General features: G+C 42.0%; 1 protein-coding gene across 1 annotated transcript in view; it reads right to left on the bottom strand.

Annotated features, from left to right (window-relative positions):
• LOC134875046 (retinoic acid receptor beta-like) overlaps positions 1-24,676 on the bottom strand; it is a 55,752-nt gene extending 31,076 nt beyond the window's left edge. The window contains exons 1-2 of the mRNA XM_063899446.1: positions 24,517-24,676; positions 12,174-12,322 (exon numbers count right to left, since the gene is read on the bottom strand). Of these exons, the coding sequence (XP_063755516.1) occupies positions 12,174-12,322; positions 24,517-24,676 (309 nt within the window). The remainder of the gene's footprint in view (positions 1-12,173; positions 12,323-24,516) is intronic.
• Between the last annotated feature and the right edge of the window lie 2,856 nt (positions 24,677-27,532).

Genomic DNA, 27,532 nt, shown 5'->3' with positions numbered 1-27,532 from the left:
TACACTCAGCAGAGGTCCCTGTAGCTCTGGATAACAGGGACGTACTTATTAGGATAGTTCTTAAAGCAGTAAGTATGGAAGAATGCTCAGAAATGAGGTCCAATAAAAACAGTTTTGAAGGTGGCCAGTATCAGCTTTTTAAAGTGTCGTCACTTTTTCTGAGAGCGTCTTTGTAATAACTTCCATTGCATGTAATTGCAGGCACTTAACTCCAGCTCTCCAAACCATGCATGAGCCAATCAACAACGATCACCAAACTCTTTCAAATGGGAGTAAAACTACCAATTTAAAAAGCCTAAAAGTTGGACTTCCGACTACAAAGCCCCTCTGATCTTCCAATAGATGATCTATTGCAGATGTTACCGATGTGGCTGCACACATACTAGCATCATCAGTCCAGTTCTGAGGTCTGTCTACTCACTCCCTTTCACAGACTCCACCCTGCTGCTGGTTTATGAAGCATTCAATGGAACTCTCAGGTCTCTGGGACGCGTCTGCTGTCTGTCCCCAGAGTCAGGACTCAACAAGGATCCGTTATCATGCTCCAAATACCTGGAACTAACTCCCAGAATCCTGCAGGTCCTTTTAAATCCAGGCTGGAGACTTTTCTTTTTGCCGCTGCTTTTAATTGAACTGTTCATATCTCACAATGCACTGCAACTTTCATTCCTGTGTTATTCTATATTATGTTTATTTGATTCTCCTTGCTTTTGAATCTTAATGTGTTTCATTTCTGTAAAGCACTTTGAACTGAAGGTGCTAAAAAAATAAACTTGTCTTTCCTAAACTGTCCTCCAAAAGGGTTTTATGGTCTCAATTAAGAACCATGGACTCATTTCTGGGCGTTTCTTAAGCCAACAAAGGTTATGATAAAATCATAAATAAAGGATGATATTCCTCGCGTTGGATATGAAATGTGTTCACTGTAAGGATGTTTTCTTGGTTAGGGTGCGCTTGACCACTCGTTTAATTTTTCAGCCAAGACTAGAGCGTGCAGGAGAAGGCATTGGTTGAATAATCTGCAAGATCCTCTCAGTTCTTCCGTCATCCTCTTCACTGTCTCTTTGACTTCAAATCACAGGTTGTTTTATATCCTAATATCCTGAGTGTTTAGGTAATGGATTTAAGATGTTGGTTTGGGGCATGAATCCCGTGTGTGTCTCCAGTAGTTCCTCAAACAGCTCTGCACTTAAACTCTACAAACCTCCAGAGAAACACCGTGCATGAGATGCCTCTTTCATCACATCTGCAATTTACCACATCTGTATTTCCTCTTCCTCCTCCTCCTGCTCCTCCTCCTCCTCAGCGCTGACCTGCAGACTCTGATATTTGTCAGCTCCTGTCCTGCACGTTTACTCATTCGAAGCGTATAAATGTGCAACCAAAGGACACCCTTGAGCTGAGTGTTGTAAAGGGGGGGGGTAAATGACAGGATCAGAGGTGTCCGCTGAATGAATCTCTCAAACACAAGGATGCTAAACTCATCTTCCACTCAGTGTCCGGCACGTCTTCAAGGTGATCCTTACAGTTTGACGTTAAAGCTCCTGAAAGGACGTCGTGATTTCACTCTTATATTATAGACCTGAAGTCATGTGACCGTGCTGTAGTTCCTTTATAGCCCAACATTAGCCTCCTTTAGCTTAGCGGTGGTGGATCATGTGACCGTGCTGTAGTTCCTGTATACCCTATCGTTCTGTAACTCCTCTCGCTCCTCATACCTGAACTCTCTCTGCAGATAAGGCATCATGTTGGGATGTGATGTCGGAGCCACCTGGGATCCGAGGCCACTTCCCCCCCCGCCTGATAAACTGCACCTTGGATCATTATCCAACATGTTGTTATCTTAATGGGCCGGGGATCGGGTGTCAGAGCGGGCCGCCCCGCCATCTCAGGCCTTCTCATTTACAGATTAAAAAACGAAAGTGCCGCCCATTAATTATTTAGATACAATCCAACCCCTTGTCCACCTGGCCTCCTCCTCCCCCCCCCCCTCTCTTTGTGTTGCTGAGCATTCAGCACAGCGGAGAGGTAGGGGGGGGGGGGGGGGGGGCGGCGGATTAGCTTTCGCTCTTAATCGTGTCGACATCTTATCACTGCCGTGGAAAGTGGAGAGGACACTGGAGACCCTGGGGGGTTCCAGAAAAATGAGGAGCAGAGGTGGAGAGGGGAGTAAAAGGGTGAGGGAGCAGGGTGATATTTATCCAGTTCAACCAGTCCAGGATATTGCTTACACCTGCAGTTCACTGGAGGGTTCAGGAAGGGGACCGAGCCGGGGCGAAAGACGTCTATTGGACATATTTCAAATATATACATTTTATTCAATTGGACTTTTTATTAATATTTGTTTATTTTAACGTGAGGATGTGCAATAAGATACACTTCATTTATAAAGTATATCTTATTGCACATCCTCACGTTTGTGTATTATTTATTTATCTAAGTATTATTTTATTTGACCTTTTAATGCACAATCGATATGAACTGTTTACATTATTAAAAATATGAATAATATATTTACTTATTTATTAATCAGTTACTTTTTTACTGTTTTCTTTTTACATTTATTGAATTATTAATTGTATCGTGGAAACACTATTATTAATAATAAATATCGTCAATCATTTTCATGTCATTTGTTGTTTTTGAATGCTTTTTAAAAAGGTATTAATTGCCTAAAAAGAAGGACAATGAGTAAAGCAGGTTGGAAATATGTAAACCTTATTTTAGGTATTTAAACAAGTTGTATAAAATCTCTCAAAAGTATTTTGATGCCAAAGAAACTTTATTCATGGAATAAAAACGTGTAATTATTTAACAGACCACTTTAGTTAAATGACAGCTGACCCTTTTTACTGGTGGCTCATTTACTAAACTCTAAAAACTGTAACTTTGCTAAAATAATAAATGAGGCAACAGTTTCCTTTTTAAACTCCTGCATTATTTTAATTTGGTAAACTGACTTTTTTTTATTAATAAAAGGCCTGAATCTCCTACATGAGGAAGTCATTCACAGGAAGGAAAGGTGGAGACGAAGAATATCGCTTTTCTCCGTAATTATTGTATGTTATAGTACAATCCTCCATACATACTTAGGCTAAAGGACTATAAACTAAATATCCATGTTGTGCAATGTATGAAATAAGGTTTATAAAAGAGGCTTCTTGTCCTTCAAGAGATGAGAGGATGTCCACCTCTTGTGAGACTGTGCTGGGCGGACACTCAGATCCGACCCAGGGACACTGAGCTGAACCGTACTTCACTCACAACACGTTAAACATGAGAAGCTCTCAAACAGAACATGCTAACTCCATGGACTCTCAGTACATGACGGGTTTCTCTGCAGGGACATGTTGAACAGAGCAGGAAAGAATAATGAAGGCCACTGCACTTAGTACCAGATGTAGCTTTAAAGAGGCCCTTATTCTCCTCTCCTGAAGTTCTATCGGTTTCTGTGCATGTAAATGGTCTGCAAAGACTAAAATCCCTGTGTTCCCTCCAGGGTGTCTATCCCACACTGGATTAAAAAAGAGTTGAAGTAGATAAAAACAAAAAGTAAGATTAGAGAGAATATTTTGGGGATCTATACACTTTAAGGTGATTGTAAAAACAATTCATTGATCAAATGAAGTACTTTTATTCTGTGCTTTTAAAACATAGTTATTTTACTTGTGACTTTTAATTTGATTCTAAATGCATTAACTTTTTAATGTTCCCATAGATTTGTACATTAAGAACTTTACTTTTGATTTAGTTTTTTGTCAGGAAAGAAGTGCTTTTACTCCGTGCATCTTTCTTATTTGAAGTCTTTGATTTCATTAGTTTTTGCAGGGAGTACTCATTGCATTAGATTTAACACATTTATTCTTTCAGTTTTGAATAGATTTTTGCCTCCGTGTATTTTTTATTAAATGTATTTACTTTAGAATTGTTTGAGCATTGAGTACTGACTTACGTATTCTTACATAACACATTAAACTCAGGACTTTTATCTGTAACGGAGTAGTTCTACAGCATGGTAACACCACTGTTTTCTGCAGTCAAGGCTCTGAGTACTTCCTGGGACCCTGCCGCCCCGTATCACCAGCAGAACCAGAACAACAGCAGGAGAAAAGACCCGCTCTGCACAAAGAGCCGCATTGTTTCCGTCGCTAATGTGAAACCTGGACAGATAAGGCACAAACACTACAACACAGAAAACAAGAGACACTTCTCTCAGACCCTCAGCGCCCCCCCCCCCACCAGAAACCCAATCACTGCTTATCTGAGCATCCGGACAGATGGAGCCGCAGATACAGACCACTGAAAGGAGGAAGCGACAGAGAGAGGGAGAGCCTGAGCAGAGCGCTCTGAATATCTGCAGAGAACCGGAGAACAGAAACACAACGCAGGAGGTTTCAGATCACCGAGGCCCCCATTCAGCGCTCGTCTTTCGGCCCCGGGACCCGGCGGGGCCCCCGGAGCGATCAGAAGCCATCCTTAAAGCTCTCTCATTTACACACACACACACACACACACACACACACACACACACACACACACACACACACACACACACACACACACACACACACACACACACACACACACACACACACACACACACACACACACACACACACACACACACACACACACACACACACACACACACACACACACACACACACACACACACACACACTAACAGGAGTGTGTTTCCACTGGAAGGACTTCTCATCGGGACTTCTTCAGGGCACTGCTTGCAGGCTTTGGTGGGTAAACAGGTGCAGCAGGGGCCAAATACAGAAGGCTTGAGTTAGCATGTTTACCTGCAGGAAGTAAAGTGATGTATTGATATGAAGGGGCGCAGCAGCAAGGGTATTTTAGACCCTTAAAAACATCACTATCAGCTGACTGATGCATATTTAAAAGCTTCACCTTGCTGTCAGACAGGTTTTTCTGTCAGGGAAGTGAAGCTGTAATTAATGCCGTCTTTAAAGGTTACAGACTTTGTTGCCCCCCTTCCACAGAGACACTACAGGTCTTACATGTGTGCATTAAATGTAGTATTTATCAGAAAGTAGGCTAGTTTTCCTCCCTTTTAAGAGAGCCATGGTGAGTTCTTATCAGTAGAAGCAATGGCAGAGTGTTCCCACTCACAGGGACAGTAGTATGTTTGAAGTGGGGTCGTATGAAGCACTTTTTCATGGTGACTGAATACGTACAGTAGATGCAAACAGTGTGTGCTATATGAACAGTATTTTCTTATGGCCTTCTGCAGAAATACCCCCTATGCACGACGCTTTGTTGTGCAATGTTGAGTAGATAAGGAGGAAGAGGAGCACACTCTGATTAAATCCACACACTGAACCAGCAGACGCACCACAGTCCTGATAGATCGCACATCCTGAGATCAGTGCCTCCCCAGCAGCAGGAACATGCATATGCAATCATGTTACCAGATTTAAAACTCCTGCATTATGCATCGTTACACCAAACAAGTCGTATTTTTAGTAGTTGTTTTTGTCTTTGTCTGTTCGTCAGCAGGATAGCGCAGAAACAATGAGCACAACGCCTTCTGACAACTCCTGCTGAGAGAGACACTGCATAAACAACGCTCCATAATCCAGGACTCAGAGAAGCAGAGGGAACTTTTTAAAAGAAAGTCAGGTTCAGTTTAACAGCCTGTCCAGATGTATATCAGTATGTAGCGTCTCTACTTTAAAGAGTCCTCTCCTGCTGATGTTCAGGTGTATATCAGTATGTAGAGTCTCTACTTTAAAGAGTCCTCTCCTGCTGATGTTCAGGTGTATATCAGTATGTAGTGTCTCTACTTTAAAGAGTCCTCTCCTGCTGATGTTCAGGTGTATATCAGTATGTAGTGTCTCTACTTTAAAGAGTCCTCTCCTGCTGACGTTCAGGTGTATATCAGTATGTAGTGTCTCTACTTTAAAGAGTCCTCTCCTGCTGATGTTCAGGTGTATATCAGTATGTAGTGTCTCTACTTTAAAGAGTCCTCTCCTGCTGACGTTCAGGTGTATATCAGTATGTAGTGTCTCTACTTTAAAGAGTCCTCTCCTGCTGATGTTCAGGTGTATATCAGTATGTAGTGTCTCTACTTTAAAGAGTCCTCTCCTGCTGATGTTCAGGTGTATATCAGTATGTAGTGTCTCTACTTTAAAGAGTCCTCTCCTGCTGATGTTCAGGTGTATATCAGTATGTAGTGTCTCTACTTTAAAGAGTCCTCTCCTGCTGATGTTCAGGTGTATATCAGTATGTAGCGTCTCTACTTTAAAGAGTCCTCTCCTGCTGATGTTCAGGTGTATATCAGTATGTAGTGTCTCTACTTTAAAGAGTCCTCTCCTGCTGATGTTCAGGTGTATATCAGTATGTAGTGTCTCTACTTTAAAGAGTCCTCTCCTGCTGATGTTCAGGTGTATATCAGTATGTAGAGTCTCTACTTTAAAGAGTCCTCTCCTGCTGATGTTCAGGTGTATATCAGTATGTAGTGTCTCTACTTTAAAGAGTCCTCTCCTGCTGATGTTCAGGTGTATATCAGTATGTAGCGTCTCTACTTTAAAGAGTCCTCTCCTGCTGATGTTCAGGTGTATATCAGTATGTAGAGTCTCTACTTTAAAGAGTCCTCTCCTGCTGATGTTCAGGTGTATATCAGTATGTAGAGTCTCTACTTTAAAGAGTCCTGCTCCTGCTGGTGTTCAGGTGTATATCAGTATGTAGTGTCTCTACTTTAAAGAGTCCTCTCCTGCTGATGTTCAGGTGTATATCAGTATGTAGAGTCTCTACTTTAAAGAGTCCTCTCCTGCTGATGTTCAGGTGTATATCAGTATGTAGTGTCTCTACTTTAAAGAGTCCTCTCCTGCTGATGTTCAGGTGTATATCAGTATGTAGTGTCTCTACTTTAAAGAGTCCTCTCCTGCTGATGTTCAGGTGTATATCAGTATGTAGTGTCTCTACTTTAAAGAGTCCTCTCCTGCTGGTGTTCAGGTGTATATCAGTATGTAGTGTCTCTACTTTAAAGAGTCCTCTCCTGCTGGTGTTCAGGTGTATATCAGTATGTAGTGTCTCTACTTTAAAGAGTCCTCTCCTGCTGGTGTTCAGGTCAGTCTTGCATTGAAAATAACTTATCAAAACACTTTCAAAGTAATATGGTTGGTTAGAACACAGCTGTAGGTGAATCTAGGTGAGTTCCCCATGGTCTCCCCCCCTCCCTGTGTTGGGGGGGAATAAAGGCTCTGGGGTTCAGAGAGAGGAGCGCTTCTCCTCCAGTGTTAGCCGTCTGAATTGTGTTTTTATTCACAGAGGTTACGGTCTCCCGCTTGTCAAACCAGTTCCATCAAACTAATCCTGCCGTGTCAACGCCTCGGGACCCAGCGAGTAAAAGAGAGGGTATTGGGGGTGGGGGTGGGGGGTGGGGGGGGTTTCACGGCTCAGAGTTTTGTCTTGGCTGCTAAAGGCCTGTCAGCGCCGTGCAGAGCCTTTCTCTCCGGACTTCTCAGGGCTTATGCAAAACAATGTTAAGATGTAATTTCTTCAGAGGGTTCTGCTCACCCTCCGTCTCTGTTTCAGTTCTGCAGGTTTTTAGATTTCTGTCGTCTTACACTTTCTGTGTTGATGTAACTTTCCTCGTGAGACTCTGTGCAATAAAAACAACACCTATAAGCACTCTTAGACGATGCAACATGACTCATAAGTTAGGATTTGATGCAATAATACTTGATAGTCGAGTCAGAGAAACAGAGAAACAGACATTTAAACATCAGACTAAGAGAAACTGAGCTAGTTTTTTGATTGACTGTTTGTTTTGGATACTCGGGAAACTAGGAGTAGATTTAAACAAAACTCGTGCATATTAGCAGTCTGTAAAGTTAGCTATTTACTTGTGTATGTGTCCACCTGAGGAATTTCAGTCCAATTTCTGCTCTGTTTGTGGTCTCCACCATCTCTTATATAAGACAACGCATTACAGGAACAGAGTGCATGTCTGAAAGCCTTCAGAGTGAACCCCTGGTATGAAATGGTTCTTATGCAATGCCTTCACCTTGACGACAGCGTAACTGAGCCCGGGAAAAATGACCTCACCTGAAATTAAAGTTTGTTTTGGATGCTCGGATGATTTAAAGAGGCATATTAGCAGTCAGTAAAGTTAGCTATTTTCCAGTTACTTAATCACAAATCCTTTTTAGAGCAGCATCGTCATACATTTGGAGTTGTGTGTGTGTCCACCTGATGAACGTCAATCCGAGTTTTGCTCTGTGTTTGGTCTCCACCTGCACACATTTAACCAGAAAGTGCGTGCCTGTAAATGGCTTCAAACAACCAGATCTTACTGTGTTCACGGAGCAACACATCCCTGAGGACTGGAAAGCTATAACTGGAAAGAGCTGCTTTCTATTGATGACTATTGTGTGATTCATTTGCAAAGAAAAGCCTTTGAGGTTCCTCTTTTTGAAGCCTGGAGAGCAAATATAACGAGATGTAGTCCAGAATGAAACTCATGTGTGTTTGTCCGTGGAATCAACAGCAGAGACAGGAATCCAACCTGCATCCTGGGACACTTTGAGGAGTCTAAGAAGGACACAAGGCGCAGGAACGAGATGCTGCTTTGACTTTGGAGGACTTCTTGACTTTGGGTCGTCACAGAGGAAGCTGTCACTGCAGCGTTGCATATGGATGTTCTTCTGGAGGCCCATATGCCCGCTGTTTTAACAATTCAAATCAGACCCGTCCACACAGCCAACCTGCACGTAAAGCGCAACAAACACTGACTGCGTGAATGCTGTTTCTGCTCCGAGTGCAGCTGGTGTCCTGATTTAATGAAACGTTGACTGACAGATATTTAAAACATGTCCTTTATCCTCTAAAAACATCTGGCTGCAACTGTGAGGTTTTGATGCTTTTCTGTCTTATAATATTGCAATCTTTAAGGAAAGGATTGTTTATCAGCCAAGCAAAGAACACTAACAGAACAGAAATACATATAAACTGTTTCAACATCAGAAGAGGTTCAAAACTACGTGAGTGTTGCATGTTTCATAAAGCTGCATGGTTATATTATATTTACTTTACTGACAGAAATTCCTCCTTTTTTGACCTTTAATTTGGTTCACAAACTACAAGAAAAACCAAATAACTCAAATTAATGAAACATGTCACTTAGAATTTGTCAAATTGTCATGTTTTGTTCGTCTAACATTAAAAACCCAAAGTCATTCAGAGAATAATCACATAACACTATCTAAACAGAGGATTTTAAAATGTGAAAACTTGAATTCATGGCCTTTTTAATATTTCACTTCTGGAAAAGGACAAATGTTTAGTGAATTTATCAAATAGATGCTGATCATCTTCCTGCTGATCTACTTGTCGCAGCTCATAAAAACATCATTAAATCCTCTCTGCTTTAAATACAACACACACACACACACACACACACACACACACACACACACACACACACACACACACACACACACACACACACACACACACACACACACACACACACACACACACACACACACACACACACACACACACACACACACACACACACACACACACACACACACACACACACACACACACACAGTCCATTTGCAGCTCTAATTGGCACATTCAGCGGGCAGTAAAAGGCTCCCCTGGCTGGCTGAGAGCCTGCAGCTGTAGGGCATGCTCCGCTGCATCCACCCAAAGGAAGGGGCAGCGCACACAACAATACGCTCGCCATGGAGACAGAAATACAAACCATAATCCGCCACTTAATCCTCTTGAGTCGGGATGTCAGACAAACCGAGGCCATTCTGCCGAGTCGGACTATTTTTACATCAGGAGGCAGAGAAACTACAGTGTGTGTTTTCTGAGAAACACTCCGACGTGATTCCACTTTATCCAGCGGCCCTCATTAGGGTCCTGCACTCACAGACATGGGACCTAATAATGAGGAGGAGGAGGAGGAGGAGTAGGAGGAGGAGGAGGATGATGAGGCTTCACTTAACTGAGCTGTAAAAAAGTTTGGGCTCCAATAACTTGTCTTCTTTTAGCCGTGAAACATCTAGAATACAACTTCAGGAATCTCTTACAAACTTCAGGGTTTTTTCTATAATAATATAGCATGAGGCGCTAACGTCACTTCCTGTCTAAATTAAGCCCCGCCCACTTTCAGGACATCCATCCCCTATTTATTCTCCGTAAACCCAAAGCTGTCTCTGCCATCTGACAAGATGTCCTCTTTAAAAACCTGTATCAACAAAATAAAACCAGATTTAAACCTGGTTGCACATATCTGTGACAGGAATGCATGCAAACATAACCCTCTATGCAAATTAAACCTATAAAACCAGAAAACACGTAATACCAAATATAATTGTGTTTCGGAATCAGGGTCGGAGGTCACGCCACGGTTGTAACGACAGGGCTTATATTTGCACATGGCGGCGTGTGAGTGAGCGGAGAACTTAGTTTGACCCGGAGTGAGCCGATCACCACCTCCCTCCGGGCCAGAAACCTCCAAAGGATTCCTGACATACCTCTGCTTCAATTACAGCCTGCAGAGAGAGAGAGGAGTCCTGCAGAGAGAGAGAGGAGTCCTGCAGAGAGAGAGAGGAGTCCTGCAGAGAGAGAGAGGAGTCCTGCAGACCGGCGGCCCCCACACTGCTCCTCTGGAGTTCCTCTAGTAAAACTGCAGATTTCATAACATGCATGCTTCTCCTTGCAGCCTGTTTGCTACGGTTCGGGAGGATTGTTCCATTGATACACACAAATGCAGACTCAAAAGTGAGGAATTGACCTCAATAAAGATCACAGAGACGCCTTCTGGATCTTCCTTTGTGGTAAACATGCTTTTCCTTGCAGTCTGCTTCCTACAGTTTGCCTTTAGCACACAAACCATTACCTTAATGCAAAACCAAGATGGCAATTAACCTGTTACTACATCTACAAACGTAGGAATCTCCTTCCATCGTAGGAACTTTGACCCCAGAAATGCTTTATAATGTAGGAACAGCTTCTGGATGCAACCTCTGGATCTTTCTTTGTGCTTTTCCTTGCAGTCTGATAAGTTGTCCCGTTTATACACAAACAAACAATCACTTGTGTGTGAAACCAACGTTGGCAATAAACCCGTCTCAGCAGTAATATCCTTAAAGGGTTAGGAATGAACCTCTGAGGTCACAGAGAGACTTTTCTTGAAGCTCCTTCATTGTGGTTGACGGGTGTTTCCACCGTCTGATACGTTTTCTTATTTACGCACAAAAACTCTGTGATTGGTACATGGGAACACACCAAGAGAACTCGCTGCTTCTCTTTTGTTAACTGGACTTCACACTGCACATTTCACATTTCTATATTTCATTCCTTACACTCTTAATGTAAATAATATCCTGCTGTATTTACTGTAAATGTAGAGTTTAGAGACTTGTTATCTTCACGGTCATATTCTCCACTCTCTATTTTAAACGTTATAGTTGTTTATTCTACTCTTTTATAAAAGTATGTCTTCTTCTTCTTCTTCTTCTTTTAATGTCTGATTGTGTGCGATGCCTTGTTTTATTTATTTATGCTGCTGCTAAAAAACAATTTGGGATAAATTACATCTTCTCTTAAACCAGTTTCTGCATCTAAAAAGTAATAAAAAAGGAAGTCATTTCCTTTAATGCTCAGAAATGTACTTCAGACTCTTTTGAATCTCTATTCTCAGATCAGTTTCAAATCAGCACGACTTCATGCTCAGAGAGTCTGGAGAAACCTTCCCTATGATCGCTGAGTCTCAGAGGGAGAGGAGCTGGGTCTCACAGAGAGAGGAGCTGAGTCTCAGAGGGAGAGGAGCTGAGTCTCAGAGGGAGATGAGAGAGGAGCTGGGTCTCATAGAGAGAGGAGCTGAGTCTCAGAGAGAGGAGCTGAGTCTCAGAGAGAGAGGAGAGAGGATCTGAGTCTCAGAGAGAGAGGAGAGAGGAGCTGAGTCTCAGAGAGAGAGGAGCTGAGTCTCACAGAGAGAGGAGAGAGGAGATAGGAGAGAGGAGCTGAGTCTCAGAGAGAGAGGAGCTGAGTCTCAGAGAGAGAGGAGCTGAGTCTCAGAGAGAGAGGAGAGAGGAGAGAGGAGCTGAGTCTCAGAGAGAGAGGAGCTGAGTCTCAGACAGAGAGGAGCTGAGTCTCACAGAGAGAGGAGCTGAGTCTACCTTGCAGCCCTCACAGGCACTGACTCCATAGTGGTATCCGGAGGACTTGTCCTGACACACGAAGCAGGGCTTGTAGACTCTGGGCGGGGGCGGCGGTGACGGCGGGCTGGGGACAAGCTCCTCAGAACTGGTGCTCTGCGTCTCAATGGCTGCAGGGGAGCAAACAAGAGGAGAGGGTGAGGAGAGGATGAGGAGAGGATGACTCAATGATTCATACGGACATCTGGAGACTACAAGAAGATTTCACTTTTAAAAGAAACGTCTTCGGGTCAGAACCGACTGATTTACCTCAATAATAACATGTCAGTTGAAACCAGTAGCAACCACCGTCTATAAGTCCACCAGTGGACATCTTTGAAACACATTCAGAAACCCATTGACTTCAGGTTTAAGCACTCATTCCTGCAACATGTTCAAAGCTATCTGAAATGGGTTTTGCTCAGGAGCAGAGGTCTTCTTCACTGTCTTTTTTTTGGCACTTTGCTGGGCTTCTTTGTGGGTTAGCGCCACCACCTGTGGATCAGTGCAACAGCACAGAGCCTGTGGTGAGCTAGCTGATCTAAAACCGTCCAAAAACATATAACCAACCCAATCCTGCTTTGTCTACCACCAGGTACAGCTGGTACAAAAGCTAATGCTGAAGACAGACGAAAGAAGACAGAAAAACAAACTCCAGATATCTCTCTGTGGTTCAAACCAGTCCAGACGGATGTATAGCAGACCCTGAGTTGATGGGAGGAGTGTAATCTTCACATTCAGGCAGCAGGATGGAGCAATCATGCCACACTTAGCACCTTGAAGGGAAAATGTTCCAGACTGTAAATATGTCCGCATGCACACTGCCTATCTGCCAGGCAAATGGAGAGCAGTCTCTGCGGCCTCTCTGCTGATTAGATTACCTTCTTCCGTACTTCGTCAGAGTAAACTCAATTACTGATGGTCAGGGACCGGCTCTTATAATTACTGGACCTTCGTCCTTGCTTGGAATTCCCTGCCGGTTTAATCTAATCTCTACGTTCACCCCGCGTGACTCTCTGTGCACACTGCACCGTCAGCGGCTCGAGGGACCGGGTCTGCAGAACGTCCAGAACTGAAGGTGACGTTTATAATGAGGCGTGAGGAAGCAAGATGAGGTTAATTAGAAAGAGATGATTCAGAAACCTATCGATGCTCTGATCGGAGGAGCTGCAAGGAGACGTCTCCGTGACTCGTTATGAAACGCATCTTCAAAAAGTTCTGCAGAATCTTTAAGTGGAAAAGCTGACATAATGGTGCTGTGTTTGGATTTAGAGAAAGTTTGCCAGGCTGAATTTCAAGTGGTGTTCAGAGTAAACAAGTGGGGAGAAAGTCAGCCGTGTTATTCCGGCGCCCTTTAATCCACTGCAGTGCGCTCTGGTTTCTGGATGAGGACAGACGTTGGTCGGTCGTCTCATCGCTGCGTCCCTCTGTTGTTGGCAGGGAGAAGTCAGAAGCAGCTTGCACATAAAGCAGATGTATGGTGAGAGCCACACTGGAGGAGAGCCAGTGTTGTGACACACAAAGCCATCTGATCGGGGGGGTGGGGGACTGAAGCTGCTGCCTTTAGAGTCAATGCAAGCATTAAGCTGGGCTTCAAACCAACACATTTGAAACCACATTTAAAGAAGATAAACATGTTTTTCTGCTAAATGAGTTCATCAGCAAACGCTTATTTACCCTTTTCAATTGAAGTCTCTCAAATAGTTTCCACGTGCAATTTCAGAGACTTTTTTGTGACATTTTGCATCATTTACTGTCACAAATCTGAAGGTATTTGGTATCAGGGTTAGCCTTATGAGCAAGGTGATCTTATTAGAAGGTGTGGAAATTGTAAGTCACCTTTAGAAATCAAAGCAAGAGTAGCGTTGATGCATTTTCACCTCTCCCGAGTCATTTAACGCCCTGTTTTCATTCCCAGCTGCTCACATAAGAAGGCATGTGTTGTATTTTGATGAGCCAACAAATCTACTTGGTTTAGGAAAAGATTTTGGTTTGGTTTAAAGAAAGTAGGCCCGTTCTTTTACGAAACGTAGGCACAGAAGTGAAGACTTGCATGCTCTATGGAAATTTGAAAGTTCATTTATGTACGAATGTAAAATGAGTCACGTATAATATTGGAGCCCCATAGGACCGTAGATATAAAGAGAACCGGTCTGGTCTTGGCTCAGTCACGTGAAGATAGGAGGAAATATCAGCTTTAAACACATTTAAAAAGTTTGGGACTCAAGGGTCCATACTGGGAAGCTGATCTATCTGTAAAAAGAAAGGGTATGTTGATTTAGACATCTCGTTCCCAATGTAGGTCAAAGGTTGTGAAGTCCCACGACTGACGAGGAAGTTGTTTGTCCAATATGGAAATTTGCTTGAATGCACGGCACACTTTTTGGGGGCGTACAGGATGCAAGACACCTGGGTGAAAGTCCTGTGCCACTCTCTCTTTATTCCTCACCTCACTTCCTCTCTTACTTTCTTTTTGGAAACAACCACCACCAGAGATTGAGCATAAAGACTTTCAAATAAGCTGCATGCAGAGATGTCTTATCGGGACCTTTTTAAGGGTTTTCAGGTTGTGGTTAGCACAAGTGTTTTCCTCCATCACTGATTTATCATTACCGTAAAACCTCTGGTTCCCTCATGCATAGTTTTAACAGTTTCTTGTATAAAAGGTTTATTTTATCCCTCCCTCCCGCTCTCTTTGCAGAGACAGTCATATCCGTCCGGTATCAGACATGAAACAGGGTGTTCACTGGAGATGAAGACGAGGACATATGACTACTGGAGCACAACAGCAGTGTGCATTAGCCTTCCAACACCCTAACAAACATCGTGAGGGAAAATACTTCTGTTACTGATAGACCTTCGGAGCGTTTGTGATGGCTGGGTACTTCCACACTGAGGAGCGCTGCCTATTCCAAACTGTATGGCTGAGACCACCTGCAGACAGATGGGACGCATAAATGTGGAGTCATTACATCGCGCAGTGTGTGTGTGTGTGTGTGTGTGTGTGTGTGTGTGTGTGTGTGTGTGTGTGTGTGTGTGTGTGTGTGAGGAGGAGGAGGGGTGGTCAATGGGTACCTGTATATTGGCCCTATCAGGTGCACAGGAGCCTTTTCCATTTTCTGCGTGATTAAGCTTTGAGTCGACTTCCCCGCATGTTAACATACACAGAGAGCTCCATTAGAGGAATAAAGGCTGCCGACAGACGAGCGCACTCGGCCAGTCTGGCTTTAAAAAGCAGCCGGAGAAAAATGTGAACTCTTAGCCTCTGGCTGAACCTGAAGCCGGGGTCGAACACGAGAGCACAGTCACACTGAGCGAGTGGGAAAAGACTGGAGAAAGAAAGGCAAAAGGCTAAAGCTAACAGGGTAAAAGAACCTGTAAACTGGTTCAAAGACTGAAGAAATGGAGAGGAAAGAGCAGATCAAATGGGGTTTAAAGACAGGAGGAAACAGGGTGATTGATATGGAAAACAGGTGGAAAGAGCAGAGAAAACTGAGAAAGAGAGCAAGGTAAAGAGGGGGAAAGAGCAGAAAAAGAAGGGTGAATACTATAGAAAACACAGGGAAAGAATGGAGGAACCAGAGAGACTGAAACAGTGTGAAGACTGCAGAAAATAGCTCCGGTTACGGGACGTCCAATGGGAGAGAGCCAGCTGCTGGTAATGATTGACGCCTCTCAGATGAATCTGAGTTTTGACGGATAACATTAAGAGGATAATCTCCTGGAGTCTGGATCTGATTACAGCACTGATGTGACGAATCAATCATGTGTCATCATCAGTGCCGCAGTTTATAAAGTGATGCAATGTCCCTGTAATGAAGAAACAACACCCTGTTCCTCCGACAACGGAGAAGTTCAGAAGCAATAAATAAGCCCCCGGTATCCGGATCCAGAGACAACATCGAATGGGTTTTCATCGGCCCAGAATAAAACCAAAAAGATGGACTGGAGAAAACAGGGAGAAAGAGTGGAGAGAAGAGGGAGAAACAGAGGGGAGAAGAGGGAGAAAGGGAGGAGAGAAACAGGAAGAAAGAGAGGAGAGAAGAGGGAGAAAGAGTGGAGAGAAGAGGGAGAGAAGAGAGGAGAGAAACAGGGAGAAAGAGAGGAGAGAAGAGGGAGAGAAGAGGGAGAGAAGAGAGGAGAGAAGAGGGAGAGAAGAGAGGAGAGAAGAGGGAGAAAGAGTGGAGAGAAGAGGGAGAGAAGAGAGGAGAGAAACAGGAAGAAAGAGAGGAGAGAAGAGGGAGAAAGAGTGGAGAGAAGAGGGAGAGAAGAGAGGAGAGAAGAGGGAGAAAGAGTGGAGAGAAGAGGGAGAGAAGAGAGGAGAGAAACAGGAAGAAAGAGAGGAGAGAAGAGGGAGAAAGAGTGGAGAGAAGAGGGAGAGAAGAGAGGAGAGAAACAGGAAGAAAGAGAGGAGAGAAGAGGGAGAAAGAGTGGAGAGAAGAGGGAGAGAAGAGAGGAGAGAAACAGGGAGAAAGAGAGGAGAGAAGAGGGAGAGAAGAGAGGAGAGAAACAGGGAGAAAGAGAGGACAGAAGAGGAGAGAGACTAGAGGCAAAGAGCAGAAAACAGGTGGAAATTGCAGAGAAATCAGGGTTGCAGACCAGAGGGACAGGGAGAATCATTCATGTATCCGCCCTGATTCAGAACCAGTTCACAATCTAATGGGTAAACCAGACCCTTTGTAAACTGGTGTTTTGGATCCAGAGCGTAAATCAACGTGGTGTTCATGGTAATGTTGCTGACAAACAAACAAACCAACAAACAAACAAACAAACAAACCAACCAATCACCTCGTTAATACCAAGCTGTATGAAACCCGCCGCTCTGTCTGCGGAACACAAAGGGACTGGGGTGGTGGTGCCGCTCTGCCCTGTGGAAACACATATAGGACCACAGACGGGCTGAAGATGTCATTTGCTTTCTATGCTCATCATTTCTGCAGATACAAAGTGAGTGCAGATTGAGTTGCTGCAGCTCAGGAATCACAGATGAGATGCAATGGATAACGGTCACTGGCAGTAAAGCGTCTGCAGACTCTTGGCACAAACCGGTTAGCCTTAGAAAAACATAACTGTGGACCCTGGTGCCGCCCAGAATGAGGGTTTGAGACCGGAGAAAACTGGGTAACGAAAGAGGAGAAACAGGGGGAAAGAGAGGGGGAAAGAGAGGGGGAAAGAGAGGGGGAAAGAGAGGGGGAAAGAGAGGGGAAAAGAGAGGGGGAAAGAGAGGGGAAAAGACAGGGGAAAAGAGAGGGGGAAAGAGAGGGGGAAAGCGAGGGAGAAACAGGGGGAAAGAGAGGGGGAAAGAGAGGGGGAAAGAGAGGGGGAAAGAGGGAGAAAGAGAGAGGGGAAAACAGGGGGAAAACTGGGGGAAAGAGAGGGGAAAACAGGGGGAGAGAGAGGGGGAAAGAGAGGGGGAAAGAGAGGGGAAAAGAGAGGGGGAAAGAGAGGGAGAAACAGGGGCAAAGAGAGGGGGAAAGAGAGGGGGAAAGAGGGAGAAAGAGAGAGGGGAAAACAGGGGGAAAACTGGGGGAAAGAGAGGGGAAAACAGGGGGAGAGAGAGGGGGAAAACAGGGGGAGAGAGAGGGGGAAGGAGAGGGGGAAAGAGAGGGGAAAGAGAGAGGGGAAAACAGGGGGAAAACGGGGAAAGAGAGGGGGAAAGAGAGGGGAAAACAGGGTGAGAAAACAGGGGGAAAGAGAGGGGAAAACAGGGTGAGAAAACAGGGGGAAAGAGAGGAGAAAACAGGGCGAAAGAGAGGGGGAAGGAGAGGGGGGAAGAGAGGGGAAAGAGAGGGGGAAAGAGAGGTGAAAGAGAGGGAGAAAGAGAGGGGGAAACAGGAGAAAAACCGGCGGAAAGAGAGGAGAAAACAGGGTGAGGAAAGAGGAGAAAACAGGGTGATCTTTGAACACCACGGACCCCGTCGCAGCCCAGAATGAGCAGCGAGAGGCAGGAGGAGAGCGTCTCTATCCCCCCCCTGCCCTCCCCCCCTCGTATATCCCCTTCCCAAAGTGAGCAGGCAGCGACATGGTAACTCGGCACACATGGTGCTCCGGACCAACAGATGGCAGAGAGCAGAGTGTGTCGCTGCACACAGTTCAACACCACGAGGATGAAGCTGCTGCTCTGCAGCGCTCTCAGAAACCCAACGCTTCCGTTCAGCTTAGAATGAAATCGATTAAAAACAGGAGCCAATGATCGCAGAGATTGGTTTCAAACCTGACAAATGATAACACATCTGTTTGTCCTTTCACTAATTGTCTGAAGTGCAGCTCTTATTTGGAAATGAATTTCTTCGTGGTAATGACAACCCTAACCTTTTTTTAAAGAAAAATAAATTGTGCGACTAATGTGGAAAAACAAACACTCAGAAATACACGCCTTTCATTCAGGATATGTTTTAAATTTGGTATTGAAAGCTTAAAACATATTCAACTTCTCAACTTTGAATATGCAATATCGCTCTTCAATTAATCTGATTTTGTTTTTAATCATTTTTTATGTTTTTGTTGTTTATTTAATTTTCCTGGTTAGCTTTTATAATGTATTTATTCATTTGTTATTATTTGTATTTTTTCTGTAGTTTTATTTTATTATTGTTGTTTATATTTTTCAGCTTCATATCTTTAAATTAAAGACGAGCATCTTTCCAAATACAGACTAATAATAACTTCCCACTCAAACTTTATTTCCTGATTTTTTGGGTATTTTTGGGGCCTAGTATTTGGCTTCAGAGGTCCCCAGGCAGTTACTACCCCCCCCCCCCCCATCCCTCCATTTGACCTCTATGTGACCCCAGGTTCATCCCGGTGCTGAGGTCAAATTCAACGCAGCCATCCGAACACAACAGGAAGCTTCAGAGCTTTAATAAAAACTACAAACATGGTGGGGGGGGGGGGGGCATCAGGCTGTTCATCATTAATATTTAAGAAGCGGCACCTTAAACGGTTATTGAAGGACAAACTCTGGAAAGTAGACGGACTTAAAACACTTCATATTTAAATGAATGAATAAAAAATGTTTTTGATGTTAATTATTTTATATTTTTGAAAACAAGAATTGAAAGTAATTGATGGTGTAAATACTTAGAAATAAACTCTGAAAGTTGCTGTATAAATGTTGTTTCTCTGCTCTGCATTATGACCCATCTGTCTGCCTGAAATTCAAAACGTTTATGTTGCTTTTGCTTTATTTTACTTCTCCTCTTTATGCCTTTGTAAGTTTTATGTCACCACTTTAAAATAATCCCTTTTATGAAAACTGCAAATGCTGAAGTTAAAGTACTTCACGGGAAGCAGATTAAAAAAGCTACGAGGCGGTGTGTGTGTATCTGTGTGTGTGTGTATCTGTGTGTGTGTATCTGTGTGTGTGTATCTGTGTGTGTGTATCTGTGTGTGTGTATCTGTGTGTGTGTAGCTGTGTGTTTGATATCTCTGCACCCCGACTCTGTCCTGTGATCAGGGAGATGAAACGCCTCTCGCTCACACGCCCACTGAATTAGCTCGCTGTGCTAACGGCCGCTAATGTCCACCACACAAGACAAAGAGGCGCCAATTACCGCCACACACACACACACACACACACACACACACACACACACACACACACACGCACACATACACATATACACACACACACACACACACTTGATTTTAGTTGAGCAGGAACGTAGGAAGCAACACTTTTGCACAAAGACTTTACAGATTGTTGCAGATCCAAACTTTAGAATAAACCAACTCCGAGACACAGATAAACAAAGGGCCAAAAAAACACAATATTTGTTTTTATATTTTGAATTATTTTTCATTATTAAGTAGAATAATTGTTAAGAGTCAAAATATTTAAGTACAATTATAAATGATTTATTAAATAGATTTTGACTAAAAATAAACAAAGAATCTTAAAGGTCAAAGTATTTAAGAATAAGAATAATGGTATTTATTTAATATTCTATAAAGTCTGAACAACATGCAATACAACATGACCACAGAACTGATACGAGCTGTTTGTAAAGAAAGCTTCACATAAAAAACAGTAAATATAAAGGGTTTTTTGTATGTTAGGAAGCATCTCATTATGACATTTATTTATTGCATTATCAGCGCTGTCAACAAATAATAAACATTTACCAATATTGATGTTCCTAAATGAGACAGGAGGACTTTTATTTTGAAAGTCCCCGCCTCTGTAAGGCCGTTTTATCCGAGTAAATGCTCCTTGATCATTCCTAATGAACGTCTAACGGACGGCTCGCTGCTAATTAACACCCAGGAGGTTTCCATCATTATCCTGAGCAAACACATCACCCCCACCGACCCTGAGAGGGGGGGCAACGACACGAGGACAGGCGTGAGAAACCAGAGAAATATGTACAACCATACTTTATTTAGTCCCGTCTGTGTGAGTGAGTACTCAAGTACAAGATCTGAGTACTTCTACTTTTACGACTTGTATGAAAAGTGCAATGAGCGATTTATCCCCAAAATAAAAATGACAACAAGCCGATATTGACCTCTTGACCTTCTGACAGGAATAACTGTCGAACCAGAGTCAGAGATAATATTGAACGATTTGATGGGAAAATGTCATTTAAGCGGTAATCGGCAGAGAGGAAATACCACTTTCTGTACCTTAAAGAAACTTGTTTGATTAACTCAGGATGCCAATACAACCCTTAAAAAATAAAAAGGTAGATGAGGAAGAATTCAGTATTTTAGATTGTTTTGACGAACCAGCTTTATCAAAACATATTCGGCCCCGAGGAATTTACACACCGCAGTATTTGTATTGTGAGTATTAAAAAAAAGCCAAATAAATAAGTGAAATATATCCTTTCAATGACCTTTATTTTATGTAAGTATCAGTGTTAGACGCTGACATGATTAAAATGCGTAACTGCCAGAGAAAAACTACATTTAAAAGCAAGAATTCCTTAAATTTGCTGATTTTTTGCTTCTTTCTCAAGCGTTTCTACTTTTTGTTTCCTACGTGGAAAACTAGTTTGGTATTTCTGTTGTAAAGCTACAAAGGTCATTCAAAGACGCCTACTTACACTCTCGTTAAGGCAATGTTTCACAATTTTCTGACACAAATTGATCCAAAGCAGATTTACTGAGTCCTCCATCATCTCAGTGAGGCCGCTCGGGTCAGAGACAGACACTCTCTGACTGCGTGCCCTCGAGCAAACGCTTCTTGAGGAATGACAGCTGCAGGCCGGTCATCATCAGAGAGGATCAATCAAAAAACACTGGCCACACGGCAGGAAGTGACCCTGGAGGACTTTCAGAATAAAATGAAGAATAGCTCCGAAGATCTGGAAAGATGCCAAGTGAAGTCTGCGGCAAAAATGTATTTACTATTATAACTGAATGGTTTTATCTTTGCTCAACTGGGAGGACACAGTCAAGTCTTGAATTTCAAAATAAAAGCACAGTCATCTTTGATCGTTAATTATTTTTGAGACTCAAGTTTAAAGCCAAGTAGGTTAACACGTACGAGGAATTGGTCCTGGTGTTTGGTGCAGTCATAAAAATAAATCTAAAATTAAAACACGTAAAGAACTATTTAAGAAAACTATAACACCAATAAAAATAGCAGATTTCACATCGAATATGGTTGAAATATGAGATACAGTTTGCATTGTGTGCATTAATGTGACGCATAGAGTCGAGTTTTTCTTCAGCTATTGATTTTCTTTATTGATCATCAACTTTTGTATAAACCCTTCGTTTGACTTCTAACGTCTTATTTCTTATTTAAGTTTTATTTTTATTATTTTCTATTTTCATTTAAAACTTACTTACTGATTCTCTCTATATTCAAAAAGAATCTTAATTATTTTATCTTTTGTTTTATTTCATTCTAAAACTGAATTACAATTTCAGATGAGTACACCATTCAGCTTTTTCTGTCCGCTGCTTTTTTCAAAGGTCATTTTAAGACATTACATTATTACACTTCTTGTCTCTTTGCAGAATTTACTGCATTTATTATATATGTTTTTATTATCTCTATAGGAATTTCTTAAAGCACCTCAATAAACCAAATAAATACAATTCCCAAGTACAAAACTAATCCAAGATTTTAGTTTTTTAGGCCAGGAAGGTGTTTTAAAGAAAGGTATTAGAATAAAGTCTTGAATTTCAAAATAAAAGCTTCCTTTTTACTTTAGTGATTAATATATTTGTTTTGCACATTTTAACTTCTCTAGTTTAAGAATAAAGGATGGATTTACGTTCACTGGACGTTTTACTTTAACGTCGTATTTTTTATTAAATGATTTGACTTAACATTTGAATCACATTTTTATTTTTTAACTCATGGACAAACATTTACCTCGAGATCAAATCCAAACATTATCTTATTATACCTCTGGACTTTGTGCAGAATTTACAGCATTTATTATATATTGTGTTATATTATCTCAACTATCAACTTCAAGCATCTCAAATAACTACATAAATACAATTCCCAAGTGTTTTAGAATAATGTCACATCATAACTATAACATCACCTAAACGGTGTTCCTGATTTCCCACTACTCTCCCAATATTCACAGCTGCCTTTAAACGCATCTCCTCTGTGTCTCGTGGACCTGCAGCAGTGATCCATCAGCGGAGCCCATTCTAAATAATCCTGGTGAAAAGTGCGAGCATGTCATTAATCTAAATGAGTGTCAGGGGGGAGGGGGAGGAGGAGGAGGAGGGTGGTGTTAACTCTGCGCTGATCTGAGAACAGTCGCGCGGTTTGTGAGTGAAATGTGACGTCTGTGAGGAAGTTCTGAAGAGTTCTGCAAAAAAAAAAACGACTTTCTGATCGGACAGAAATACAGCTTAGGATGTCTCGGAGCTTCGTGATGGAAGACTGACTCCTCCTCATATTTAATGGTGCATAATCGCGTCCTGTTTCCAAGAGTTTCCCTCCCTAAAGACGTATTTTTACGCGTAAAAAAACAGCTCTCTTACCGGACAGAAATCCACTTCATGTCTCTGAGCTGTCCGCACTGTGAGCAGAATGACTTCATCCTGTTCATATTCAGAATACTTGTTACGCATTAAAAGCAACTTTTATAATCAGACACAGAATCGCTGTATCGTGTCAGACCTGCTGCAGAAATACATTCCCATGTTTACTCTTTAATCCATATAGATAATAAGAGGCATCAAAACCTACTTTTTAATCAGACACAAACATACTGTATCCTGTCCATGAGCTGCTTCTTACTCCTAATATTTTTTATAATGCATCCTTTACGAAGAGTTACCTTTCCCTAATTCGCCTTATTATAAATGATCTAATCACTAGAGACAGTTTGACACCTGCAGACCCTTCAAACTGTGGTGACCCTGCATGGTCTCAGCCTGCACCCTCACAGCTTTAATCAAATTTCACGCATCAAAAAAACTACTTTTGCTGCGAGACTGAAAATGAACCCTATCATGTCCCAAAGAGTTCTCTAAATCATCAGCTCCACAGTAATTATCACTCCTGCTTTCTTCCCATTTACATGTATGATGCATGCATGCTTCCAAACAGTCCTGGTGGAGTGTTTTTACGCATCAAAAAACTACTTAACAGACGAAATGACTATGCCTCCTTTCCTTTGTTTACGCATGACACACACTTTATTTCATTCAACCAAAACACTGAATCAGATCTGCTCCCCAAACACACCTCATTAGGACATATTCCTCTACGGTTTTATAATGCATCATGTCCCCACGAGTTCCCCTAAAAGGACACTTCCCAAATAAAATGATCTGATGTCCATCATCACATCTGCATTCAGATTATTCTGTATTTAAAAATGCCTGTTTCCAAGAGTTTCCCTACAACTCAAGGAGAGTTTAGTAAAATACCTTTCCACCTTCTTTATCGGACACAGATACACTGAATTAAAACAGATCTGCTCCAGCACCTCCTGAGTTTTTAAGATGTATACCAGGTAATATTTAAAAATGCATCCATGCCTCATGTCCCCTAAAGAACACTTTGCTTATAAAATCACCAGTTCATTTCCCCTACAACCAAAGGAGTGTGTTTACGCAACAAATCAACTTTCTTTCCGGACAGAAATGCTCTTTATTGATCCAGATCTGCTCCAGAAACACAGCCCATGTGTTCTGTAGGATGAAATGCTCCTAATATGTCAGAATGCATCCATGCGTAGTGTTCCCAAAAGGACACTTCCTTAATAAAACGATCTAATGTCCAGTTGTGCAGTAATTATGACCCCTGCAGGCCCTCTGTGACCCCTACCTGCCCCCCCGCAGCGATAATAAGCACAACAACAACACACACTCACACACACATACACACAGTTGGACCTACAGTGCGCGCTCCGGCGGTGCTGCCACTCTCTGTGCGCGTGCAGTCCGCTGATGCAGGCTTTCAGAGCTTTCTCCTGCAGCATGCACGAGGACGGGCTGGAGGTGTAGAAATCCAACATCTGCCCGGGACTCACGGCCAGCACGTCCATGCAGTCAAACATGGTGACGGTCAACTAGTCCTGCGCGTAATGGAGAAATATCAGCGGCATAAGCGCACACAACTCCATCAAAAACTGTCCCCCCTCCTCCTCTTCCTCCTCACACTCCTCTTCTTCTTCTTCTTGGCACGGCGGATTCCGCTCCTCTTGTTCTGCTTCGTCCCGCACCGGAATCATGAATTATTTCGGACCAAAACGCTCCTCTAAATGCTCCATGTCCTCGCCGCGTGCCACCAACACATGCACACTCTTCCTCATCGTAATATCTAATAATAATAATGATGATATCCCGATGTGTGTCCACGGACTGAGTCCCGGAGCAGCTGCGGGATCTCTCTCCTCTTTTATCAGAAATAACGCGCGGTTTAAAAAGCACACCTTCTCCTCTGCGATGACGAATGGGTTATCCGTCCCTCCGCGCGCAGCTCATTTCCAACTAGTTTTGCCACTGAGAATGAAAGATTGAATTGCCTAATATATGCGCGTGAACTTTCAGTGAACCCCTCTCTGCTGCTGACCTTCACGTGACCCAGACCCCTGCAGGCGGGGAGGAGAAGCGCAGGCGGAGGGGGAAATACAGTATAATGAAATATATAATAAACCCAATAATGAAATATATAATAAAACCAATAATGAAATATATAATAACATTTAAAATAAAATATATAATAAAACCAATAATAAAATATATAATAAAACCAATAATGAAATATATAATAACATTTAAAATAAAATATATAATAAAACCAATAATGAAATATATAATAAACCCAATAATTAAATATATAATAAAACCAATAATGAAATATATAATAAAACCAATAATAAAATATATAATAAAACCAATAATAAAATATATAATAAAACCAATAATAAAATATATAATAAAACCAATAATGAAATATATAATAAAACCAATAATAAATATATAATAAACCAATAATGAAATATATAATAACATTTAAAATAAAATATATAATAAAACCAATAATGAAATAGAAAATATATTTATTTATTAAAGAGCTTTTTCTTTTTCTTTATTCCTTGGAAACACAGGTGTCCAAAATGTTTTGTTTTAAGAAGTGTTAATACTTGCTCTGTGAATGAGGCTGAATTTTATAAGATGTGACAAAAAAGTATTTTCTTTTTTTTTTTAATTAAAAACTAAGTCCAGCAGCGGCTCAGTCAGTAGGGGATTGGACTGGGAATCGTAGGGTTGCCGGTTCAAGTCCCCGAACAGACTTGAAAATATGGAAGGTGGACTGCTACTTGGAGAGGTTCACCTCCTAGGCCCTGCTGTGGTGTCCTTGAGCAAGGCACCAGACACCTCCAATCCCCCCTCCCCATTGCTCCCCGGGCGCTGCACGATAGCTGCCCACTGCTCCTAGTACTAGGATGGGTTAAATGCAGAGGACACATTTCACTGTGTGTGCTCTGCTGTGTGCATGTGACTAATAAAGAGGGTTTTCCTCTGATTCTTCTAAAGAATGAAAAATGAAATAAATATATATTTATTTAGTTTTGTATAAATAAATATATATTTATTTATACAAAACTAAATAAATACATGAATAAAGGCGTGGAGAAGCACAGGCATTCTTTACTTCTTAGTTAAATGATTTTAGTGTTACTACTCGCACTTTGAAGGAGGCTGAACTTTGTGCACAGTGACAAAAAATGTTTATGGATTTTCGTTAACTCTAATAACAAATAAATGAACTAAATTAAATAAATAAATAAGGAGGAGAGGAGAAGCGCAGGAACGGAATATATAATAATGGGGATTCTCTCCTCGTTCATTTCTTTGAAACAGAGAGAGGATTTAAACAAAATGTAAAACAGAAGAACAAGAGCTCAGAGTCTGTGACGGAAAGAAGGACATTAAACGTATCATTTAAAGAGAGATGGACTAACAGCATTGCTTTAGTATGTATTTTAATATTAAAAGAATTGCCATACTGTTTATGAATACATATGAGAAGTATTCATGTGTGTGCTGGAGTTCCTTTATAACGTTAGCTTTTCACTTCAGAAATCAAATGAAAGTCATCTGAATCAAACACACAGTAAGTCCTGTTTCTGAGTACTGATGCTTTATAAAGACTCATATTCAAATTAGAGACAAATATCTGGAATATAATGGTCATTTAATGTCCAGCAGCTCCATTAAACACGTCCCCTCCTACATACGGAGCACATTATGTTAATTATGTTGTGATTACACTCATCATCCGGCCCTCAGCGTGCATCGAACGTTACTGTGATGGCACGTAATGACTTCTGAGGAGCCGTACAGGTGAGGGGTCAGGATGAGGATTGGTGCATCGGCTAGATTAAAGAGCATGTGTGAATATAAAGATGCTTTCATAGATATTTTGACAAGAAAAAATGCATTAACGACTTTTGGTGCCAAATTAAGACAAACATAATCATGCATTTAAGGGAATGTTCTCTAATCCAAGTGTTATTATTAACTTTGATATAGGTTTGCAAGCTGATATACAGGAATATCAGATATCATCCAGACTGTGCATGTTCACCATGAGCATGATGACAGATTTAAAGGCTCTTAAAAGGTGCTGGACAGTGAAGCCTGCAGTCAGACTCATTATTCTGAGCAGTTAAACCTCCTCTAAAACCTTTATAACTCTGGCTTTAGTCTGCTAATGGTCTCAAGACTGTCAGCCGGACACAAGAATATATGTGTGGGGGGAAATCCACCTGTAAGGCAGCATCAAGGGCCAGATTAACTCTTTAGATCCCCACATTTCATGGCATTTCAGCCCAAATTCCCCCACTATTGGACTGCAAAACTGACTGAAAGCGCCGTTCCTCGAGCTCTGCTGCTAGCATGTTAGC

Source organism: Eleginops maclovinus, chromosome 13 (genome assembly GCF_036324505.1).
Source record: "Eleginops maclovinus isolate JMC-PN-2008 ecotype Puerto Natales chromosome 13, JC_Emac_rtc_rv5, whole genome shotgun sequence".
NCBI lineage: Eukaryota > Metazoa > Chordata > Actinopteri > Perciformes > Eleginopidae > Eleginops > Eleginops maclovinus.
The sequence above is the reverse complement of the archived record's forward strand: the minus strand, read 5'-3'. Positions and strand labels throughout refer to the sequence as shown.